The sequence below is a fragment of the Dermacentor andersoni genome, chromosome 3 (assembly GCF_023375885.2).
Source record: "Dermacentor andersoni chromosome 3, qqDerAnde1_hic_scaffold, whole genome shotgun sequence".
NCBI lineage: Eukaryota > Metazoa > Arthropoda > Arachnida > Ixodida > Ixodidae > Dermacentor > Dermacentor andersoni.
The window spans coordinates 192,212,438-192,231,925 of record NC_092816.1 but is presented as its reverse complement, the minus strand read 5'-3'; the positions used below and the strand labels follow the sequence as shown (position 1 = coordinate 192,231,925).

Sequence of the window (19,488 nt, the reverse complement as noted above, 5' to 3'; positions counted from 1 at the left end):
GAAAGTGATAATGACTGCAAAAGTTTAATTTTTTTCGGCAACTTTTAGAACTAACCAGTCGAGCAATATGTTTGCACGAAATACTCGTATTTCAAGCAACCAGATATTGTCACCAGGTTTGTGCAATTTATCCCCGAAGGAATTTCTGAGGCTGTCAGAAGAGGTGCACAGTGCGGGAGAGAAAAACGATCGCACACCTTTTTTAGCACTTTCATGGCAAAGATGCGACCGCCATCCTTTCCCGTGAGCTTGCGGACTTGGAAAACCTACAATACAGCAAGAAGGAAGGAGACAAGGTCAGCACCCATAGACAGTTGATACACGAGGAAAGCTGGAGAGACAAAATGGCACAGAAATGTCTATTTCGACAGGCGCAGTGCTAAAATGGCAAAAGAAATATGCACAATACATGTCAATATACTTAACATGCCCTTATGCATATTCAGGCCAGAAAAATCTGGCAGACCACACCTACAATGATAGTTTAAAGTTGTGCAATAGTATTCACATGGGACACTGACCTTATTCCGATTCCATTACAGCTGAGCGAGCGAAGTACGAAGGTGCATCTGCCTGGCTTTGTCGCTTTTGTGGCTAAATCCACGTGCAAGTCACGCATGCATGCCGATATTGTGACAGCACAACAATGGTGGTGCTCTTCCGCTCTAACGTAGCAGACACCTTATTTCGCACCCCTTCTCAATTGTTGCCGTGGTGCAGAGGATAAGTACGTACTCGCTTACTATGCCGCAGGCCTTTATGTGTGGTCATCATATCGAAGCCGCACAGACAAACCAAAGTGGGCTAGGGCATCTAAAGGAACGCTCTCGCATTTAATAAAACACAAGAAAGAGAGTGAAAGTGAGTAACTATAATAATAATAAATAATAATAATAAAAAATAAACTTTATTTTCCATCTAAACGATGGAGGGGCTGTGGGTAAAAGCTGCTGAACAGCTTGACTAGAGCCCACGGTCCCCTCTACAAGGCAGTACAGGAGCATACAAGAAACATACAGGAATCTAACAAAAGACAAACGCAAAATTGATTCGATTTAATGTATCACAAGGAAATCAAATATTAAAATTGTTCAAAAACATGACATATCACGTGGCGCAGTTCGCGAACTGTAGTGCGACCTAAATCAATTCCACATTTATTCAGATTATTAAGAAGTTTAGGCAAAATATACGATAGTGTACCCATAGAATAGTTAGCACGGAGAGGCTAGACCTCACATTTCCTTTTCTAAATATGCATGTATTAATTGTGGGATTCATTGTCCTGCAACTACACAGTGGGTCATGAGGGGTGCTGTAGCGAATTCAAACTTCAACCTCGGGTGCGTAATGTTCACCCAAAAGAAACACAATCTATTTTGCACTGAGCTTCGTTCGGAGAGTTGTTGTTGAGGAAGAGAATAAAACCTGCGACTTTGCATTCAGCAGTAGAGTGCCGTAGCTACTCTAACACCACAGCTGGGTCCTGTAGACGCACACACCTTGTTCTTGGTGTTTCTTTTTATTTATGGGCATCACCTCTATTCTCCTAAATGGCATCATCAACATTTTCTCCCTTTCAGTTTGTTCTCCCCTCCATTTGTCCCGACACTGAGTAGCTAGCTAGAACACTAGGGTTCAGACTGACTTCTCAGCATTTCACTTACCTTTCTACACTATGTTGACGTAACAACCCTCCCCATCACTAGCCTGTTTTAGGTCTACTGCAGGACGAAGGCCTCTACCAACAATCTCCAATAACCACCGGATTGGGCCAGCTGATGCCATCCTACACCTGTAAATTTCCTCATTTAATCTTTCATCCCAGATGATTTCACCTGTCGTCTTTGACTGCACTTCCTTTCCCGTGGCACCCACTTTGCAACTCTGACAGACTGACATTCTGCCCTATGCATTACATGACCTGTTTAACTCAATTTCTTCCTCTTACTCTCCACTAGAATACCAGCTACTGCCATGTGCTCATTAATCAACACCACTGTCCTCCTGTCTCAATGTTACGCCTAACATTTTTTTTAAATCGCTCGCTGCATGTTTGTTAACTTCTTTTCGAGCTTCTTTCCTAAACCTCCAAGTTTCACTCCATGTGTTAGTACTAGCAATAATATGCGATGATTGTACTTTTCCTTACAAGGATCAAAGTTAAGCTGCTTGCCATGGCTTGGAAATGTCTCTAAAACTTTGGGTAACGCTTGAGGGTAAATAATTTTCCGAAAAGAAAAGCAGAGGTCTCCTAATTCACCTTTCCATAGCCGCCTTTGCCGAGCACCTTAAGCAGCTCGAAGTCCTTGGGGCCAGTCTTCTCCTGGTTGGGGTTGACCGTGTCCTCGGACAGCTGAATCTTCTCGACATCCTGCAATCTGTGCCAGCAAGTGGTCAGTCTCGAGGGAGAAGACGAGCACCATTAGTGCGACTGTTGCATACTTTCACGACTCAAGACGAAGGCAAACTTGAGAGAACACGCACACGATGCCTTTGCATGGCAATGAGCGCTACTGATATCTTTACTACAGTATCGCTTGTGATATTAACATCACTACTTTAACATCAGTGGTAATAAGCAATAATAATAAGGGGAACTGAGAGACTTAATAAAACAGGATTAAAGGAAGACTGTCACTTGATCATGCGAAAATATTTAGCAAGAACTAGAAGCAACCAGTGAGGAGCTACTCCTTATAGTTCAGCTAGCTGACATTGTAACGCAAGCAACAATAAAGGCATTCTGTTTGTTTGCACTACCGTATTGTATCTTTTGTTGACAAGAGCCTTCCAACCTCATAAGCTGCCAGAAACTACCACGTGAATGACCTGGCAGTTACATGTCTAAAATGTCAACATAATGACATTAGCACATGCAGGATTGTTCACTTTTCGTACTGCACGTAAATTGCAGTTTAAGGACACTGCTGTCCTTTTCACTTTTTGTTAAGCTGGTTGATGAAACACTGTTATTAGAAGACGGGCAGAAGTAGACTGAACGAGGCACTCATCCTGTCTACTTTGCTTGTGCATGTGTGTTAATTTGCGACCCTAAAAAATTAAATTATGGGGTTTAACGTGCCAAAACCACTTTCTGATTATGAGGCACGCTGTAGTGGAGGACTCCGGATATTTCGACCACCTGGGGATCTTTAACGTGCACCTAAATCTAAGTACACGGGTGTTTTCGCATTTCACCCCCATCGAAATGCGGCCGCCGTGGCCGGGATTCGATCCCGCGACCTCGTGCTCAGCAGCCTAACACCATAGCCACTGAGCAACCATGACGGGTGATTTGCGACCCTCTACATGAACATTTACTCCTTGCTGGTGACCACTTGCACTGGACTGTCACCTATCAAGTTTGCACTAAGTGCAAGATGAACCTACAGTATCCAAAATTTCATGAACATTTTAACCATTTCCACTGTGAGAGAGACATATCTAGTCAGACTGCTTGCACGATGTTAATGAATGTGAGCCCTAGTGGTTACTCTGGAATGTATATTAACGCGTGTATAAATAGCATATAGCCTTAACCCACGACAGATTTTATTGCCAACCCCGCACGGCATTGTTCTCATGCGAGTGTTACTTTTAATTATGCGTGCAAATTCACCAAATAATTTACATTATCTATTCACCCACCAGTAGTCTTCCTGCTTCCATGACGTTTCAGCACCACCACACATCCATCAGTTGCAACAATAGCCCAATCAGTCCAAAAGCTTTCACTTGACTAAGTGATTTGATTGTTTCTACCTATTTACTGTATTTATTCATGTGAGGCCTGCCCCGTGTAAGACCCGCATCCCCACATCGAGTGTGAAAATCTGGGAAAAAATTTTACTAAGCATGATGTGCATACCTGCATGCTGGCTATTTCCGTAAGCTGTTAATAAATGGTGGTTGTTGTCATGCCGACAGCGGTATTATCACAATTATCCTCATATCCTGCATTAGGCACTAAACTGCAACTTTATCACCGGCTGCAATGAAGCAACATGGCACAGCCAGTTAGGCCTAGCCAAAGGGGGTGTCAGCGGCAAGTCGTAACAGTAAGTTCGCCTTTGCAACGTTTGTACGAGTATACCCCATAGGTGATAACGAGAAAGCGTTTGATTCAGTCGAAACCTCAGCAGTCATGGAGGCATTGCGGAATCAGGGTGTAGACGAGCCGTATGTAAAAATACTGAAAGATATCTATAGGGGATCCACAGCCACCGTAGTCCTCCATAAAGAAAGCAACAAAATCCCTATAAAGAAAGGCGTCGGGCAGGGAGATACAATCTCTCCAATGCTATTCACAGCGTGTTTAGAGGAGGTATTCAAAGACCTGGATTGGGAAGAATTGGGGATAAGAGTTAATGGAGAATACCTTAGTAACTTGCGATTCGCTGATGATATTGCCTTGCTTAGTAACTCAGGGGACCAACTGCAATGCATGCTCACTGACCTGGAGACGCAAAGCCGAAGGGTGGGTCTAAAAATTAATCTGCAGAAAACTAAAGTAATGTTTAACAGTCTCGGAAGAGAACAGCAGTTTACGATAGGCAGCGATGCACTGGAATTGGTAAGGGAATACATCTACTTAGGACAGGTAGTGACTGCGGATCCGGATCATGAGACCGAAATAATCAGAAGAATAAGAATGGGCTGGGGTGCGTTTGGCAGGCATTCTCAGATCATGAACAGCAGGTTGCCATTATCCCTCAAGGGAAAAGTATATAACAGCTGTGTCTTACCAGTACTCACGTACGGGGCATAAACCTGGAGGCTTACGAAAAGGGTTCTACTTAAATTGAGGACGACGCAACGAGCTATGGAAAGAAGAATGATGGGTGTAACGTTAAGGGATAAGAAAAGAGCAAATTGGGTGAGGGAACAAACGCGAGTTAATGATATCTTAGTTGAAATCAAGAAAAACAAATGGGCACGGGCACGACATGTAATGAGGAGGGAAGATAACCGATGGTCATTAAGGGTTAGGGACTTGATTCCAAGGGAAGGGAAGCGTAGCAGGGTGCAGCAGAAAGTTAGGTGGGCAGATGAGATTAAGAAGTTTGCAGGGACAACATGGCCACAATTAGTACATGACCGGGGTAGTTGGAGAAGTATGGGAGAGGCCTTTGCCCTGCAGTGGGCGTAACCAGGCTGATGATGATGATGATCATGACCACATCGGTGATCGAGCCCGAGATCCCGTGCACAGGCTGGACCGATGCCACGTGCATGAAGCGGAGTTTGGTTCGTGGGCTATCGGCGGGCAACCGCTTGTGGCCAAACCAAAGCCTACCAAGTTCACCTATCAAACCTGTGTAAGCATGGGTGGGCCTAATGCCAATAAAGCTCCAAATGCATTTTGCACAGCACAGCACCCTAAGCTGAATTTGACATATGTGTCGTAAGTCAAGGTTGCGTGTGCGGTATATGAACTGCGTAATGGCCCGTGGCACACGATGGGTGAATTCGAAATGCATCCATCACAAAAATTTTGAGTATGGTTTACTTTAACAGAGCACAACCCCGAGCAAAAGCCTGTAAACAAATTTTCTGCTGTAATAGCACAATAATAAAAAATGAAATAAATTTTACAGTAGCAATTTTTGAGACTGCCCAATCATTCAGACATTTTTGCAGCGGCAACTGTAAATGTGTTCATAGTTGGTTGCCAGTGGTTGCATTATTTTCCATAGTCGTCTGAATACAGTTGGAGGCTTCACTGAACAGCTATAGGCCTACCTCATGTAAGGCCCGCATCCTGTGAAAAATGAAGCACAGCCTTGCACAAGTAAATATGGTATGACTGATGGCCTAATGACCTTATTTAAACCAAAACAAAATCATTCAGGAGGCTAGCAAAATGATAATTCGCATGAGCCAAGTTCTCATTTCCTGCAAACAAGGCATCAGACTGAATACAAGTGTTGTTTTATTCAAGGTGTGCAGCTTTTCACTAGTATTTTAATGATCTCACTGGAGCGTCGTCCGGCACTTCAATCAGGGCTGTGTCACAGAGCACACATCAGAAAGTAGGGAGTTACCCTCTCTACTTTATCTGCTATCTGTATCATATTCTATTGACAACAAGATAGCCCTTGCTACCTTCCAGCAGGTTTAGTGTTTGCAAACATCTATTGTAACCACTGTGTGCACAGGAGCATGTGTGTGGATTTCTGTTTGCACTGCAAGCATACATGCAACAGGGGCTACGTATAGCTTAGCAGTCTAGCCTAGCACACAATACTCTTGGACAAGAGTGTGCGCTGTGCCTATGCACTTGCCATCGCTAGTATCACAGTTGTGTTCTGCGTCGTGGCACAGACCTTCATGCCAGTCAACACTCCTGCAAGATTATTAACGTCTAGGAGAGTTGTACATTGCGGTAACAAGCAGGTGTCAACAAAACAACATTGCCACAATGTTACAATTGTGCTTGTGAATGAATGTTCTTTGCCACGGATCTTACACAGTCCCCACTATTACCAAACAAAGGAAAAGGACAGGAAGACATTGACGACATCTGGTCTCCAGTTTTATGTCATCTGATATGCAGTTACAATCTTGTTAAAGAGGCAACAAATACTCTACATCTGTGCAGCACATATGTGACGTTAACAGTCAGGGCTGCGAAGGATCTCCTGCTACGTAGTGAGTGAGTGATCTCAGTCTCGCATGTTAACTTCAACGTCAAGACATCTACACAACTTGCAAAAGTGAGCAGGTGTTAAAAGCACAATGAAAGGCACCTGACAATAGACCACGACTAATGCCAGATGTGGAGGAGACAACAGGTGGGAAGGACGGGCACTGACCCCTGTTGGCATACGTGTGTGCTGCTCCGTCTGTCACTGACAGCCTACAAAGAGTGCACGTCATTGCTGCTCATCATCTGTATTATTGTAGAGAGGTCAGTGAAACATGCACTCACCCTTTACTCATAGTAAAACAGCGAGATAAGTTAGGCCACAAGTTGATTTTTCCTAAACTATTTCTAAACTTTTCTTGGCGAAGAAGAAAAGCAAACACTAAATGCAGCAGGAAATAATGAAGAGAAAACTTACAATTCTTAGTTTCAGTTTCTTTTATATACACCGGCAATGTAATGCAGAGTCGAGGATTTCACATTTCTTGTGTTTTTTGTCCCGTTTTGTGAATAAAGAGTCAACTAAGCTTTTTTTCTATTGATTGACAGGTTGGCTGTAACACTTTTTGGGCAGTGGTCATAAGAACTGCATGTCTACTAAGAATCTGTTCTCTCCGCTACAGAGTGGTGCTGTCAAGCAAGTGGTTTCTGCCATGCAGCATTCTACAGCGTGCAGCTGCTACTTCGTGCCTGCACGTGCCACCCTGCTACCCCTCCTCCTATGCCCAACTGCGCCTGCGCTATGTGGCTACCGGAAGAGTGACATCGCCTTCGCAATCGTCGCCTTGTTCGGCCTTTAGCGTTCTTTTGCTCGCACGTACTGCATTTCTGCCCTAGGACAGCACTATTCCTGCGCCAGCTGAGCCAGAGAGAATATAAGGGAGCCACCAACGCATCCGGGCACTTTTTGGGCATCGGTCGTAGGAACTGGACGTATACTAAGAATCTGTTCTCTCCACTACAGGTTGGTCTTTATATTATTTTCGTCCATGTTGTGTTCTCACCTGCGGCTTCTGCCCATAAGTGTTGTTTTGTGGTTTTGCTTGCTAAGCAATGTGCCTACTAATACTGAACTGGCCAAAAGAATTGAGCACCTTTAGTCCCTACTTCATGCTAAACTCGATAACCTTGTTGATGATCTTGTGTCTAAAATTTCCAAGAAGCTAGAAGATCTGGGTCTTGGTAATCTTGGTTCCCTTGTTGACAGTGTGCGTTTTGAGTGACCAATACGATTCAGTACGCTCGTCTGTTGATTAATTGGTCAATTCAAACAGACCAGTGAGGGCTGAAAATGAACAGCTATCCAAGATGATTGCAGATATGAAGCAATACAGCAGGCTGAATAACGTCAAAATCAAATGCACACAAGGCAAGGATTGCGCAGTTATATTGAAAACCATTGGAGAAGTAATTGAATGCCCTGTTGCATCGACTGACGTTGGTGCTGTTCACAGTCTGGCCAGTAAAACAGCTGAAAAAAGCATCATTTCTGTTCACGCAAAAAGAAAAATGAATTCCTTCTCAAAGCGCGTTCGCGTACATCCCAGATCGGGATGTCTGGAAGTAATGATAGTCTTGTTTTTTGTCAACGAACATCTTACTATGACCAATGAGAAGCTGTTTAGCAAAGCGCTTGCACTAAAAAGGAAAAGAAATGGCGGTTCCTCTGGACTGAGAATTGTCATATTAAGGCCCATAAGTATGACAACGGCAGGGTCGTTTGGATAAATACGGAATATGATCTTTGCGTATTCACTTGATGCTGATTTCTGCAGTTTAGCTTTCCTATTTTATAATCTTTGTTCTATATCATCATGGCACTGCTTTCACCTGAGGAAACAAAATCATTGCTTTCTAATTCTGCCTGTTCATTACTGCACATCAATATGCATAGTTTGTGCAAGAACAATGATAGCATTGCTGCCTTCTCTGAATCGCTCTGTCATTCTTTTTCATTTCTGTGTATTACTGAAACGTGGTTAGGCTCTTGCGATGGCAATCTGTATGGTTTCTGCTTGTAAAATTCAGAATATTGTCACCGTGATTCTGGCTGCTACGGTGGCTCGGCTATATATATATCGTCTGAAATTAAGTACAAGCGTAGGTTTGACTTGTCTTTAAATGTCTTGAACTGTGAATCTGTGTGGATCGAACCTAATGTTTCCCCTTCTTGCAATCTTAACAATATGATCATTGCATGCATTTACCGTTCGCCATCTTCCTCTATCCTGGATTTTTTACGCAATTGTTCTGCAGTACTCAATATGTCTGCTGAAAACAAGAGAGTTGTGCTGGTTGGTGATATAAATATTAATTTATCGGACACATAACAGCAAAATAGCACACAGTAATTACTTTCTTGGTTTCGGGCTTGAGTCCCTAATTTCATCCCCCAATGTGATTTTCCCCCAATGGAAATGGTACTGTTCTTGACCACGCCTTAAGCAATATCACACCAACGTCGTGCGCAGGCGTCATTGATGTACTTATCACTGATCATCTTTCCATACTTTTATCTTTCACAGCAAAACTACCTCACTTTAACATGAGCCATTTTACTTCTAGGTTAAATCAGGACAACTTTATCAATATAGTTCATGATACTGACTGGGCTTCTAATGGGAATTTGCGTGATCCTGAAAGAGTACTAGATAATTTTTATTCCTTGTTTCTTAAAGCTGTGTATGCAAACACTAAAACAGTCAAATGCAAGGAAATAGTTAAATTTCCACATAATCCTGGTTAACGAAAGGCTTGTTAACTAGCATGCGAAAGAAAAATAATCTATATAGGAAAACTAAAAAACAGGCATTCAATGTGGGTGTAAAACTTGGGTATAAAAAATACAGCAATGTGTTGAATAACCTTCTAAAAAGATCTAAGCGACATTATTTTGAAAAAGAATTTTGTAAGAAAAAAAAATAACCCCAAGAAAAAATGGAAACATTTCAATGACATTTTGAATAGACCACAGATTAGTAGAATAATTGATAAAATGAATTATAAACAAATCTACACTGAGGCATCCGGTACTGCTAACTTGTTCAGTGATTACTTCTACGAGATATACAATAATAGGCCTGTAGCTTCATCGTATCCTCTTATACGTTGTAACCATAAATTTCTTTTCTCTGTTCTGTCACCCCTGATGAAGTGTGTTCAACAATCCTGAATCTAAAAAAACTCCCGTCGGGCTAGATAATACTTCTGCTTACCACATAAAGCTCGTTGCGTCATATATTGCGCAAGTATTGAGAAATATAATTAATCTCATATTCACATGTGGTACTTTTCCGCACTCACTTAAGAAGGCCAAGTTAATCCCGGTGCATAAAAAAAGGTGATATTAACAGAAGCCCTAAACTATCGCCCTATCTTTATACTGTCCTCAATTAGCAAAATTATTGAAAAATTATTTCTGAAACAGATTAACAAGTATCTGGACAAATTTTAAGTTACTAAAGCCTTGCCAATTTGGTTTTTGTGCAGGTAGTTCAACCAACTTAGCTTTACTATCATTCATCGATTTCTTAGTCTTCCATCGACAACAGCGACTTTGTCGGTTATGTATTTCTTGATTTTACTAAAGCCTTTGACACCGCTGATCATATTTTATTTACTAAACTATAACCATTGGGTATCACTGGTCCACCTTCAACTTATTTTAAAAAATTACTTGATCGTGAACAATCAGTCTGCATAGGTGGAGTTTACTCAAATGTTAAGGTCATTAATCAAGGGGTACAGCATGGCTCAATACTTGAGCCTTTATTGTTTGTATCTACATTAATGATTTACCTGATTGCATTAATCTTCCTAACACTGCCCTTACACTGATGATACCACCATTCCCATGTCACACAAATCGTTAACAACGCTAATCAATAAAATGAACAACGAATTGACTAAAGTGACCAATGGTGTTCTTTAAACAACCTACTGATGAACTCGCTTGAAACTCAGTTCATGATTTTAAATCATCTCAAAAAGTTCTCTTATCTACCGCAAGCATTCATAGGCCATCATTTAATCCCTGCAGCCGATTCTGTAACTTTCCTTGGCATAAAATTAGACCCTCACTTCAAGTTTATTAATAATATTGCTTATGTTAGGCAAAAAACTGTTTTTGGTATAATTAATTAATTAATTTATGGGGTTTTACGTGCCAAAACCACTTTCTGATTATGAGGCACGCCGTAGTGGAGGACTCCGGAAATTTCGACCACCTGGGGTTCTTTAACGTGCACCTAAACCTAAGTACACGGGTGTTTTCGCATTTCGCCCCCATCGAAATGCGGCCGCCGTGGCTGGGATTCGATCCCACGACCTCGTGTGCAGCAGCCCAACACCATGTTTTTGGTATAAGAGCTCTCATTAAATCTCGTCCATTTTTTTCTGTTCATGCCTTATTGTCTTTATACTTTGCCTTCATACATATTCACTTTACATATGGCATTACTACGTGGGGAAATACATAAAACTGTCACCTTTCGCCCATACAGCACATTTAAAACCAGGCCATTCGCACTATTACCAACAGTTCTTTCTACTCTAATGCTGTTCCGCTCCTTCAGGCTAACTTCATTCTTCTTATATATGGCTTGTTTAAATTTCATTTACTTATCATTCTATTTAAATTACTTAATAAATAGCTCGCAGTTCAATTATTAACTTCTAGATTGCTCAAATACCAATAGCACAAGGTTTACCCATAAACACAACTTTCTGTTACCTAAATGCAACACAAATTATGGCAAAAATGACTACCTCCTTCTCAGCGATTCAACTGTGGAATGAGTTACCCCATGCTCTTAAATCATCATCATCCTTGCATGCATTCGAATATGAACATAAAAATTTGATTTTCTATAACTAGTTGTCTTGATTAAGTTACTTTGTATATAAAGTGTGTACTTCATTTATTAAATAGGTTATAACAATTTAGATTAGTAATGTGAGATTTTTTTTTCATGTGTGACTCCTTGTATATAAATCCAATGTATTCCTTTCCACTACTTCATTCACTATTCATTTATTGTATATTGCACAATTTTACACTAGTACGTCAATCATTTTGTACCAATCTTGTTAACCGAGGGTCCCGCTGAAGTCGTTTTACTTTGGGACCCTCGCCTGTATGCTATTAACAACCAACTATGCATCTTGAAAGAATAATAAACTGAAACAAACTGAAAGCATTGTGGTCCATGAGAGATACTATATTGGAAGACTGAAAGCGAACTATAACCCCTTGGGGTTTTTTAAGGTGCACCCAGAGGTTGACGCACAAGCTTTTTTGCATTCCATCTCATTAAAATACACCGACCACAGCTGGGAATCAAGCCTGAAACTTCATGCTCAGAAGCCAAGTGCCTCTGCCACTCTCGCAGCTACCCTTTTAAAACTCCCTTCATCACAGAACCTGTGAAATAAAAGAAAGCCGGGAATGAGTTGATCATCAGGCAATCTGGTGCTGGGCCCAGTTCTGTGACAATTTAAATGGGCAGACACACTTCTTTTGCACATCAATTAGCCGTCCTAAACCCCAGCATACTACCCAGGGATACCAACTTCAAGTGGGCTGCACAATAGAAAAATTGGTTTAGGACATTCGAAACACATTCTACACTGAATTTAATCCCTGTCCTTCTGTTTTACCTGCACCAAACAAATCCTCGTAGGTGGGAATCTGCTTTGTTTTTGCAGAGCGTAGTTCGGTGCACCCCGATGCAATTGAAGCACTTCTGGGCCTCATCGTCACGTATAGGATGCTTTGCAGCTACCAGAAAAACATGATCTCCTAGTTGTTATCAGCAAAACAATGGGAATTGGTGACTTTCCTTAGTATCCAAACAGGCACATGCCAATATGCTGCCTAAGCCTGGCAAACTAATGAACACTACTAGCAACAATCGGCCAATCTTCAGTATGCCCCGAGTAGGAAAAGTAAAGGATGCGCTAGCCCTACTTAAAAAGCCACGGTGAAACTGCCAACCACCTACCTATCAGACTAGTCAAACTACCTGTTACATTAATGGGATGTGGAAACCATGCAAGCTTTACAGAAGCGATTATCCTGGTGTGGTGTACAAGGTATTGTGTGCTGACCATAACTGCCACTACATGACGTAACTAGATAATTCACAATAACAATAAAGGAGCATCAAAACAACATCTGAAGAACAAATAAGCATCAAACGGCCCTGCTAATCAAGAATAATAATAAGTGTGGGCTTTAAAGTTCAAAAACTGCACAGTGGATTATGAGGACTGCCATGGCAGAGCCTCTGGAATAATTTTGACCACCTGGGAATCTTTAGAGAGACGCTTTATAAAGGAAAATATTGTGCAGAGTTAAATAGATGAATTATTTGTATAGAAGTATATCATGGTTTCCACCTGCTAGTATATGAATGTTGAGTAGAAACATGCCGACTTAAGGTCCTGCTGCTGCCCCCTGAATTTGAATTGCCTGCGCCAAAACAGGAGAGTTTGACCCGTATGACCTCCCTCTCTGTCGCTCTTTATGAATCAGCCTGTGGTGACATCATATCAGGCTGGATTGTTCAAAATAGGTAGCACCACTCTGATTCTCCATTTTCTCACTTTCAAAAGGTCTGTTCTGACTACGAATGACACATTTGTCCTTACAGAAGTCTAATCATTCAATATAGTTCAGTTTGAATCTAGGTTCAATGGGAGCGAGATGCAACCACCACTGCCAGGAAACAACATGTGCACAGCAAAAGAAAGTGATAGCCACTGTGACAGGTCCTTTGCTGATGACACTGATAGCTTTGGTTACTGTCCCAATTGGAGTAACACCACAATCACATCTAAGGAGAAGAATCCAATGACTCGATTTTTTTTATTAAATCCTTACTCATCCAAATGACGATCAATGCTATCAACAGCATGAAAGGAAACTTCTTGCTCATGTCATATCTTGGCAGGAAAGCAACACTGACTTTTTGGTAGTCAAAAACGAACCCGTATAGGTTCCAAAATGTGCCTGCTTTTTATTTTTAATTATTTTTTTCACTCGGTCAGTGACTCCAACTTCGTATTCAAGATGTTACTCAACAAAACACATGTTCATGAAACCCTTGATGATGATTATATGTGGTGTTTAATGGCACAAGGACCAAGTATGGCCAAAGAGCGCCATGCCAAAAGGTAATTTTAACAATGTATTGTGAATGCAGTGGACAGTGGATTCATCATGGTAAATGTGACATGGCTGTAAAAAGGCCTAAGAACTGTCGCTGTAAATGGCGTAAAATAAATAGGTACTAAAATGATGACACTGATTAGGGCATGGACGATTGCAATTGGGTTTCATTAAAAACATGATGGAACAAGACAACACATAACAGTGACAGTAGAACCTCAAGAGAGCCCTTTTAATAGAAGGGCTGTTTGTCGTATGCTAAACATTACCTGTCCAAATGATTTTGAGAGTATCTGTTTCCGATAAAAACTGTAAGACTAATTTCAGGTTAAAAAGCGGTTCATCACTAAGAAAACATGCAGGGTGAAGAGGTGTATTTTCACGATATGCAGAAGGAAAATACTTTTTCCTCTCTGTTTCTATTGCAGGGCACTGAATAAGAACATGGAGTACTGTCAGACTATTGCCGCACTTATCACAAATCGGGGTATCGCCTCCAGTCAAGAGATAAGAGAGTACCGTATGTGTGGCCTATCCTTTATCGACAAAGAATTACTTCCTTGTAACGTGCTGTTTTCCCACTTATCCAGTTCCCCAGTTTTGGTTTTATTATGTGAAGCTTATTCATTACTTGTGTATCACACTCACCTTGCCAATGATTCCTTAATTTAAGGCGTAGAAAAGGCTTTAGGTCTGTGGCAGGGATGCGAATATTTCCATCTCTGTCGCTAAAACTTACTGACGTAGCGCTTTCGTCAGCTGCTTTATTCCCTTTTATACCTTTGTGACCGGGTACCCAGCATATGACAGTCACTTGATTGCACACATATAGGGCACACAATAAGTTATACAGCTCATTCAAAATGGAATTCTTATGTTTTTGTAAACTAATTAGTGCTCTCACGACACTTAATGAGTCTGTGAAGAGAACAGCCTTAGCGATGTTTGTGAGCCTGATGTGTTTAATAGCTGAGAGTATAGCGTTTGCTTCTGCTGTAAAGATGCTTGTGTGTGGGTTTAGCGTCCCAGCAGATATTGAAAATGATGGTCCAAGAGCTGCGTAAGCAACACCATCAGCAGACTTCGAAGCATCCGTGTAAAATTCAGCACAGGAATACTTCTCTTTTAGTTCAAGAAAATGTGATTGTATGTGAGCCTCAGGCGCTCATTTCGATATTTCTAAGAAAGATATGTCACATTGGATAGTTTGCCACTCCCAAGGTGGTGGGAACCGAGTAGGAGCCATTGGGATATTTTCTAGAAAAGGGACGCCTGTTTCTTCTGACAGTGCTTCCACTCGGAGGGACAGAGGAGGCCTGATGGCTGGGCGGTTACGGAATAGCCTGGCAGTGGACAAGTCGCTAATTGCAAAATGACATGGATGCTGAATATCTTATTTAACTTTCAGGGCGTAAGAGAAAGATAAATATGCTCTTTGCATATGAAGAGACCATTCGTTGGATTCAACGTACAGGCTCTACTGGACTAGTCCTGAAGGCACCTGTAGCAAGACGGATAACCAAGTGATGAATCGAATCTAACATCTTCAAGGCACTAGGCGTAGCAGAACTATACACTATAGCACCACAGTCAAGGCGTGATATTATCAGACTTTTATACAGGCTCAAAAGGCATCTTCTGTCACTTCCCCAGGATGTACGGGACAAGAGCTTCAGAAGATTCATTGTCTTCATGCACTTCGCCTTAAGATATTTCAAGTGGGGGATAAATGTTAATTTAGTGTCTAAAATGAGGCCCAAAAATTTATGTTCATGGCTCACTGGGAGCTGTTGTCGATTAAGATAAATAGCGGGTTCAGGTAATATACCTCTCTTGTTCGAGAAGAGAACACACGTGCTTTTTTGCGGGTTTAATTTAAACCCATTCTCGTCAGCCCACATTGACAATTTGTTTAGCCCAAGCTGCACATGTCGCTCACAGATGGAAAGACTACATGATTTAAAACCTATTTGTACGTCATCTACATACACAGAATAAAACATTGTACGTGGTATGATAGCATAAAGTGAGTTCATTTTTATAACGAATAAAGTGCAGCTAAGCACGCCACCTTGTGGTACACCTGTTTCCTGTGTAAATAGACGAGATAGCACATTACCAACTCTGACGCAGAACGTGCGGTTATACAGGTAACTTTAGATGACATTCAGCAAATTACCTCAGACTCCCATTTCGGCCAGATCACGGAGAATTACGAACCGCCACATGGTGTCGTAAGCCTTTGCCATGTCAATCAATACTGACAAAAAGTCCATTCGTTTGAGGGATACATATTGATGCAGCATAAGTTATAAATGCCGCCAAATATGATACTCTATCATCGATTAAGAGAGTACAGATATCATCCCAGGTCAAATGTGTCATCTCTCTCTATCGTTTCCAGTCAGCACAGTCGACCTTCCAACGTGGCAGATGTGGGGAACACTTATCGCCTTTTGTTAATTTTAAGACAATTGGGAAATGGTCACTCCCATATGGATTTTGATCACGTCCAACTCCAGGTATGGAACTAGTGTACTTGATGTTATACTTAAGTCAATAGATGAGAACGTTTTGTTCGCCACGCTATAGAATGTGGGTTCTTGTTTAGTAAGCATGCATTGGAGGATAAAAGGAACTTTTCTATCACAACGAGAATCCCCCCAGAGGGTGTTATGTGCGTTTGAATCGCCTACTACAATGTAAGGTTCGGGGAGTTCTGCGATAAAGCTCTGGAATTCTATTGTAGAAAGTTGATGGCATGGAGGGATGTACAGAGAGCTAACCGTGACTAACTTATCAAATAGCACGGCTCTGATTGCCACTGCCTCAAGGGGCGTTTGCAGATGTAAATGTTGGCAGGCGATACCTTTATCAACTATAATAGCAACACCGCCTGACGAGGCGAGAGCATCACTGCGATCTTTGCGGTAAATGGCATATTGTTTGAGAAAGTTAGTATGTGAAGGATTGAGGTGTGTCTCTTGCACACACAGTACCCTTGGATTAAACTTGCGAAGGAGTTCGTTAATATTGTTACGTAAGAAGACGCAGATGAAAAGCTATATACAAGTATATTTACAACGTAATACGCTGCACTTGGCCAAGAGGCAACAGCCCGCGCTAGCCTCCAATCGTCGTCGTCGACTTCTTACTGCTCGCCTCTTCGCCATCGGTAATACTATTCCGTAGCACTACCCCCGGCGGCAAAAGCGCTGTCCCGGAGCGACTAAAGGCCGGACTCGGAAGCAGTGTAGTAGGCCTTGAGCATACTGACGTGCACGACATCACTAGATGCCGCAATAGATGACGAGGTTGAGCTCGCAGGGGCAATTTCGTACGTCACAGGCGCCACCTGGCGCAGCACGCGGTAGGGCCCGGTGTATCGCGAAAGGAGCTTTTGTGAAAGTCCGACGTGACGAGAGGGCGACCACAAGAGCACGAGCGCACCAGGCGAAAACTGTACGTCACGGTGGCGGGCGTTGTACTGACGCTGCTGAGTGGTTTGCGAGTCCGTCAGTCGAGCACGGGCAAGCTGGCGTGCATGGACGGCGAGGGCGATGGCGTCGCGCGCATACTCGCTTGTTGAGATCGAAGCAGGAGGAAGTGCCGTGTCAAGGGGCAAGGTCGCGACCGTAGAGTAGATAAAAGGGAGAAAATTGGGCGGTGTCGTGCCGGGAAGAATTATAAGCAAATGTGACGTAAGGAAGGGCAATGTCCCAGTCGTGGTGGTCCTTGGAAACGTACTTGGACAGCATATCGGTAAGAGTACGGTTTAACCGCTCTGTCAGGCCATTGGTTTGAGGATGGTATGAGGTAGTCAGCTTGTGCTGAGTGGAGCAGGAATGTACAATGTCGGCAATAACTTTCGAGAGGAAGTTACGACCACGGTCAGTGAGCAGCTGTCGTGGGGCGACATGAAGCAAGATAATGTCACGCAAGAGAAAGTCCGCGACGTCAGTGGCGAAACTGGTAGGGAGAGCCCGCGTGATAGCGTATCGGGTGGCATAATCAGTTGCGACGGCTACCCATTTGTTCCCAGAGGATGACGTGGGAAAGGAACCGAGGAGGTCTAATCCAACACGAAAGAACGGTTCCACAGGGACAGTGATCGGCTGGAGATGACCGGCAGGTAGCACCTGAGGTGTTTTCCGACGCTGGCAGGTATCACAGGCAGCAACATAGCGTCGGACGGAGCGAGCGAGACCAGGCCAATAGAAGCGGCGGCGGACGCGGTCGTACGTGCGGGTTATGCCAAGATGTCCTACAGTAGGTGCGTCATGCATCTCAAAGAGCACAGTCTGTCGTAGATGTTTTGGCACGACCAGAAGAAGATCAGATCCGTCAGGGAGGAAGTTCCTTCGGTACAGAATACCGCCCTGGAGAACATAGCGGCAAACGGACGCGTCGGTAGGTGTAGAGCGCAGACGCTCGATGAGTGCTCGCAGCGGTAGGTCTCGGTACTGCTCATCGGCGATGTTAGCAAAGGCAGACACAGAGAAAATGCCGTTGGGGGTAGTACTGTTGGCGTCGTCAGGCTCGTCTACCAGGTAACGAGACAGGCAGTCAGCGTCCTTGTGTAGTCGGCCAGATTTGTAGGTGACAGTATATGAATATTCTTGGAGGTGTAATGCCCAGCGACCAAGTCTTCCTGTAGGATCTTTCAGTGAGCATAACCAGCAAAGCGCGTGATGGTCTGTGACAATGGAAAAGGGTCGGCCATATAAGTATGGGCGGAACTTCGCAACCCCCCAAACTAGGGCCAGACACTCACGCTCAGTGATGGAATAGTTGCGCTCCGCGGGTGAGAGGAGCCTGCTGGCGTAAGCGATAACACGGTTGTGGCCGCGCTGGCGTTGTGCCAGTACTGCGCCCATTCCGTGACCACTGGCATCAGTACGGACTTCGGTAGGCACAGAAGGATCGAAATGGGCCAGAACGGGAGGCGTTGTGAGAACGTCGATTAGATGCGAGAATGCAGAGGCCTCGTTATCGCCCCACCGGAAAGGGGTGTCTTTTTTCAAAAGCTCGGTTAGTGGTCATGCTATGGCCACGAAATTTTTTACGAAACGGCGGAAGTAGGAACAAAGGCTGATGAAGCTGCGCACATCCTTGACACACTTCGGAACAGGGAAGTGCGTAACAGCATGGATCTTGCCTGGGTCCGGTTGCACTCCGTTTGCGTCAACGAGATGCCCAAGGACGGTAATCTGGCGACGGCCGAATTGGCACTTCGATGCGTTCAGTTGCAGACCGGCGCGACGAAAAACGTCCAGGACTGCCGAGAGGCGCTCGAGGTGCGTAGCGAACGTTGGGGAGAATACTATGACGGCGTCCAAGTAGCACAGGCATGTGGACCATTTGAAACCGTGAAGAAGGGAGTCCATCATGAGTTCAAAAGTGGCAGGAGCGTTACATAGACTGAACGGCATCACTTTGAATTGATAAAGACCGTCCGGAGTTACAAAAGCAGTCTTCTCGCGGTCGAGATCGTCCACGGCAATCTGCCACTAGCCGGAGCGGAGGTCAATAGAAGAGAAGTAGCGAGCACCATAGAGGCAGTCAAGGGCGTCATCGATCCGAGGTAGGGGATACACGTCCTTTTTGGTAACCCTGTTAAGGTGCCGATAATCCACGCAAAAGCGCCATGAGCCATCCTTCTTTTTTA

The 19,488-nt window shown here is 43.4% G+C and overlaps 1 protein-coding gene across 3 annotated transcripts in view; it reads right to left on the bottom strand.

Annotated features, from left to right (window-relative positions):
• Window positions 1-19,488, bottom strand: part of LOC126524406 (ribosomal protein S6 kinase beta-1-like) — a 124,631-nt gene that overhangs the window by 93,096 nt on the left and 12,047 nt on the right. For all 3 annotated transcript variants that reach the window (XM_050172730.2, XM_055067292.1, XM_055067293.2), the window contains exons 3-4: window positions 2,264-2,381; window positions 198-266 (exon numbers count right to left, since the gene is read on the bottom strand). In XM_050172730.2, coding sequence (XP_050028687.1) covers window positions 198-266; window positions 2,264-2,381 — 187 coding nt within the window. The remainder of the gene's footprint in view (window positions 1-197; window positions 267-2,263; window positions 2,382-19,488) is intronic.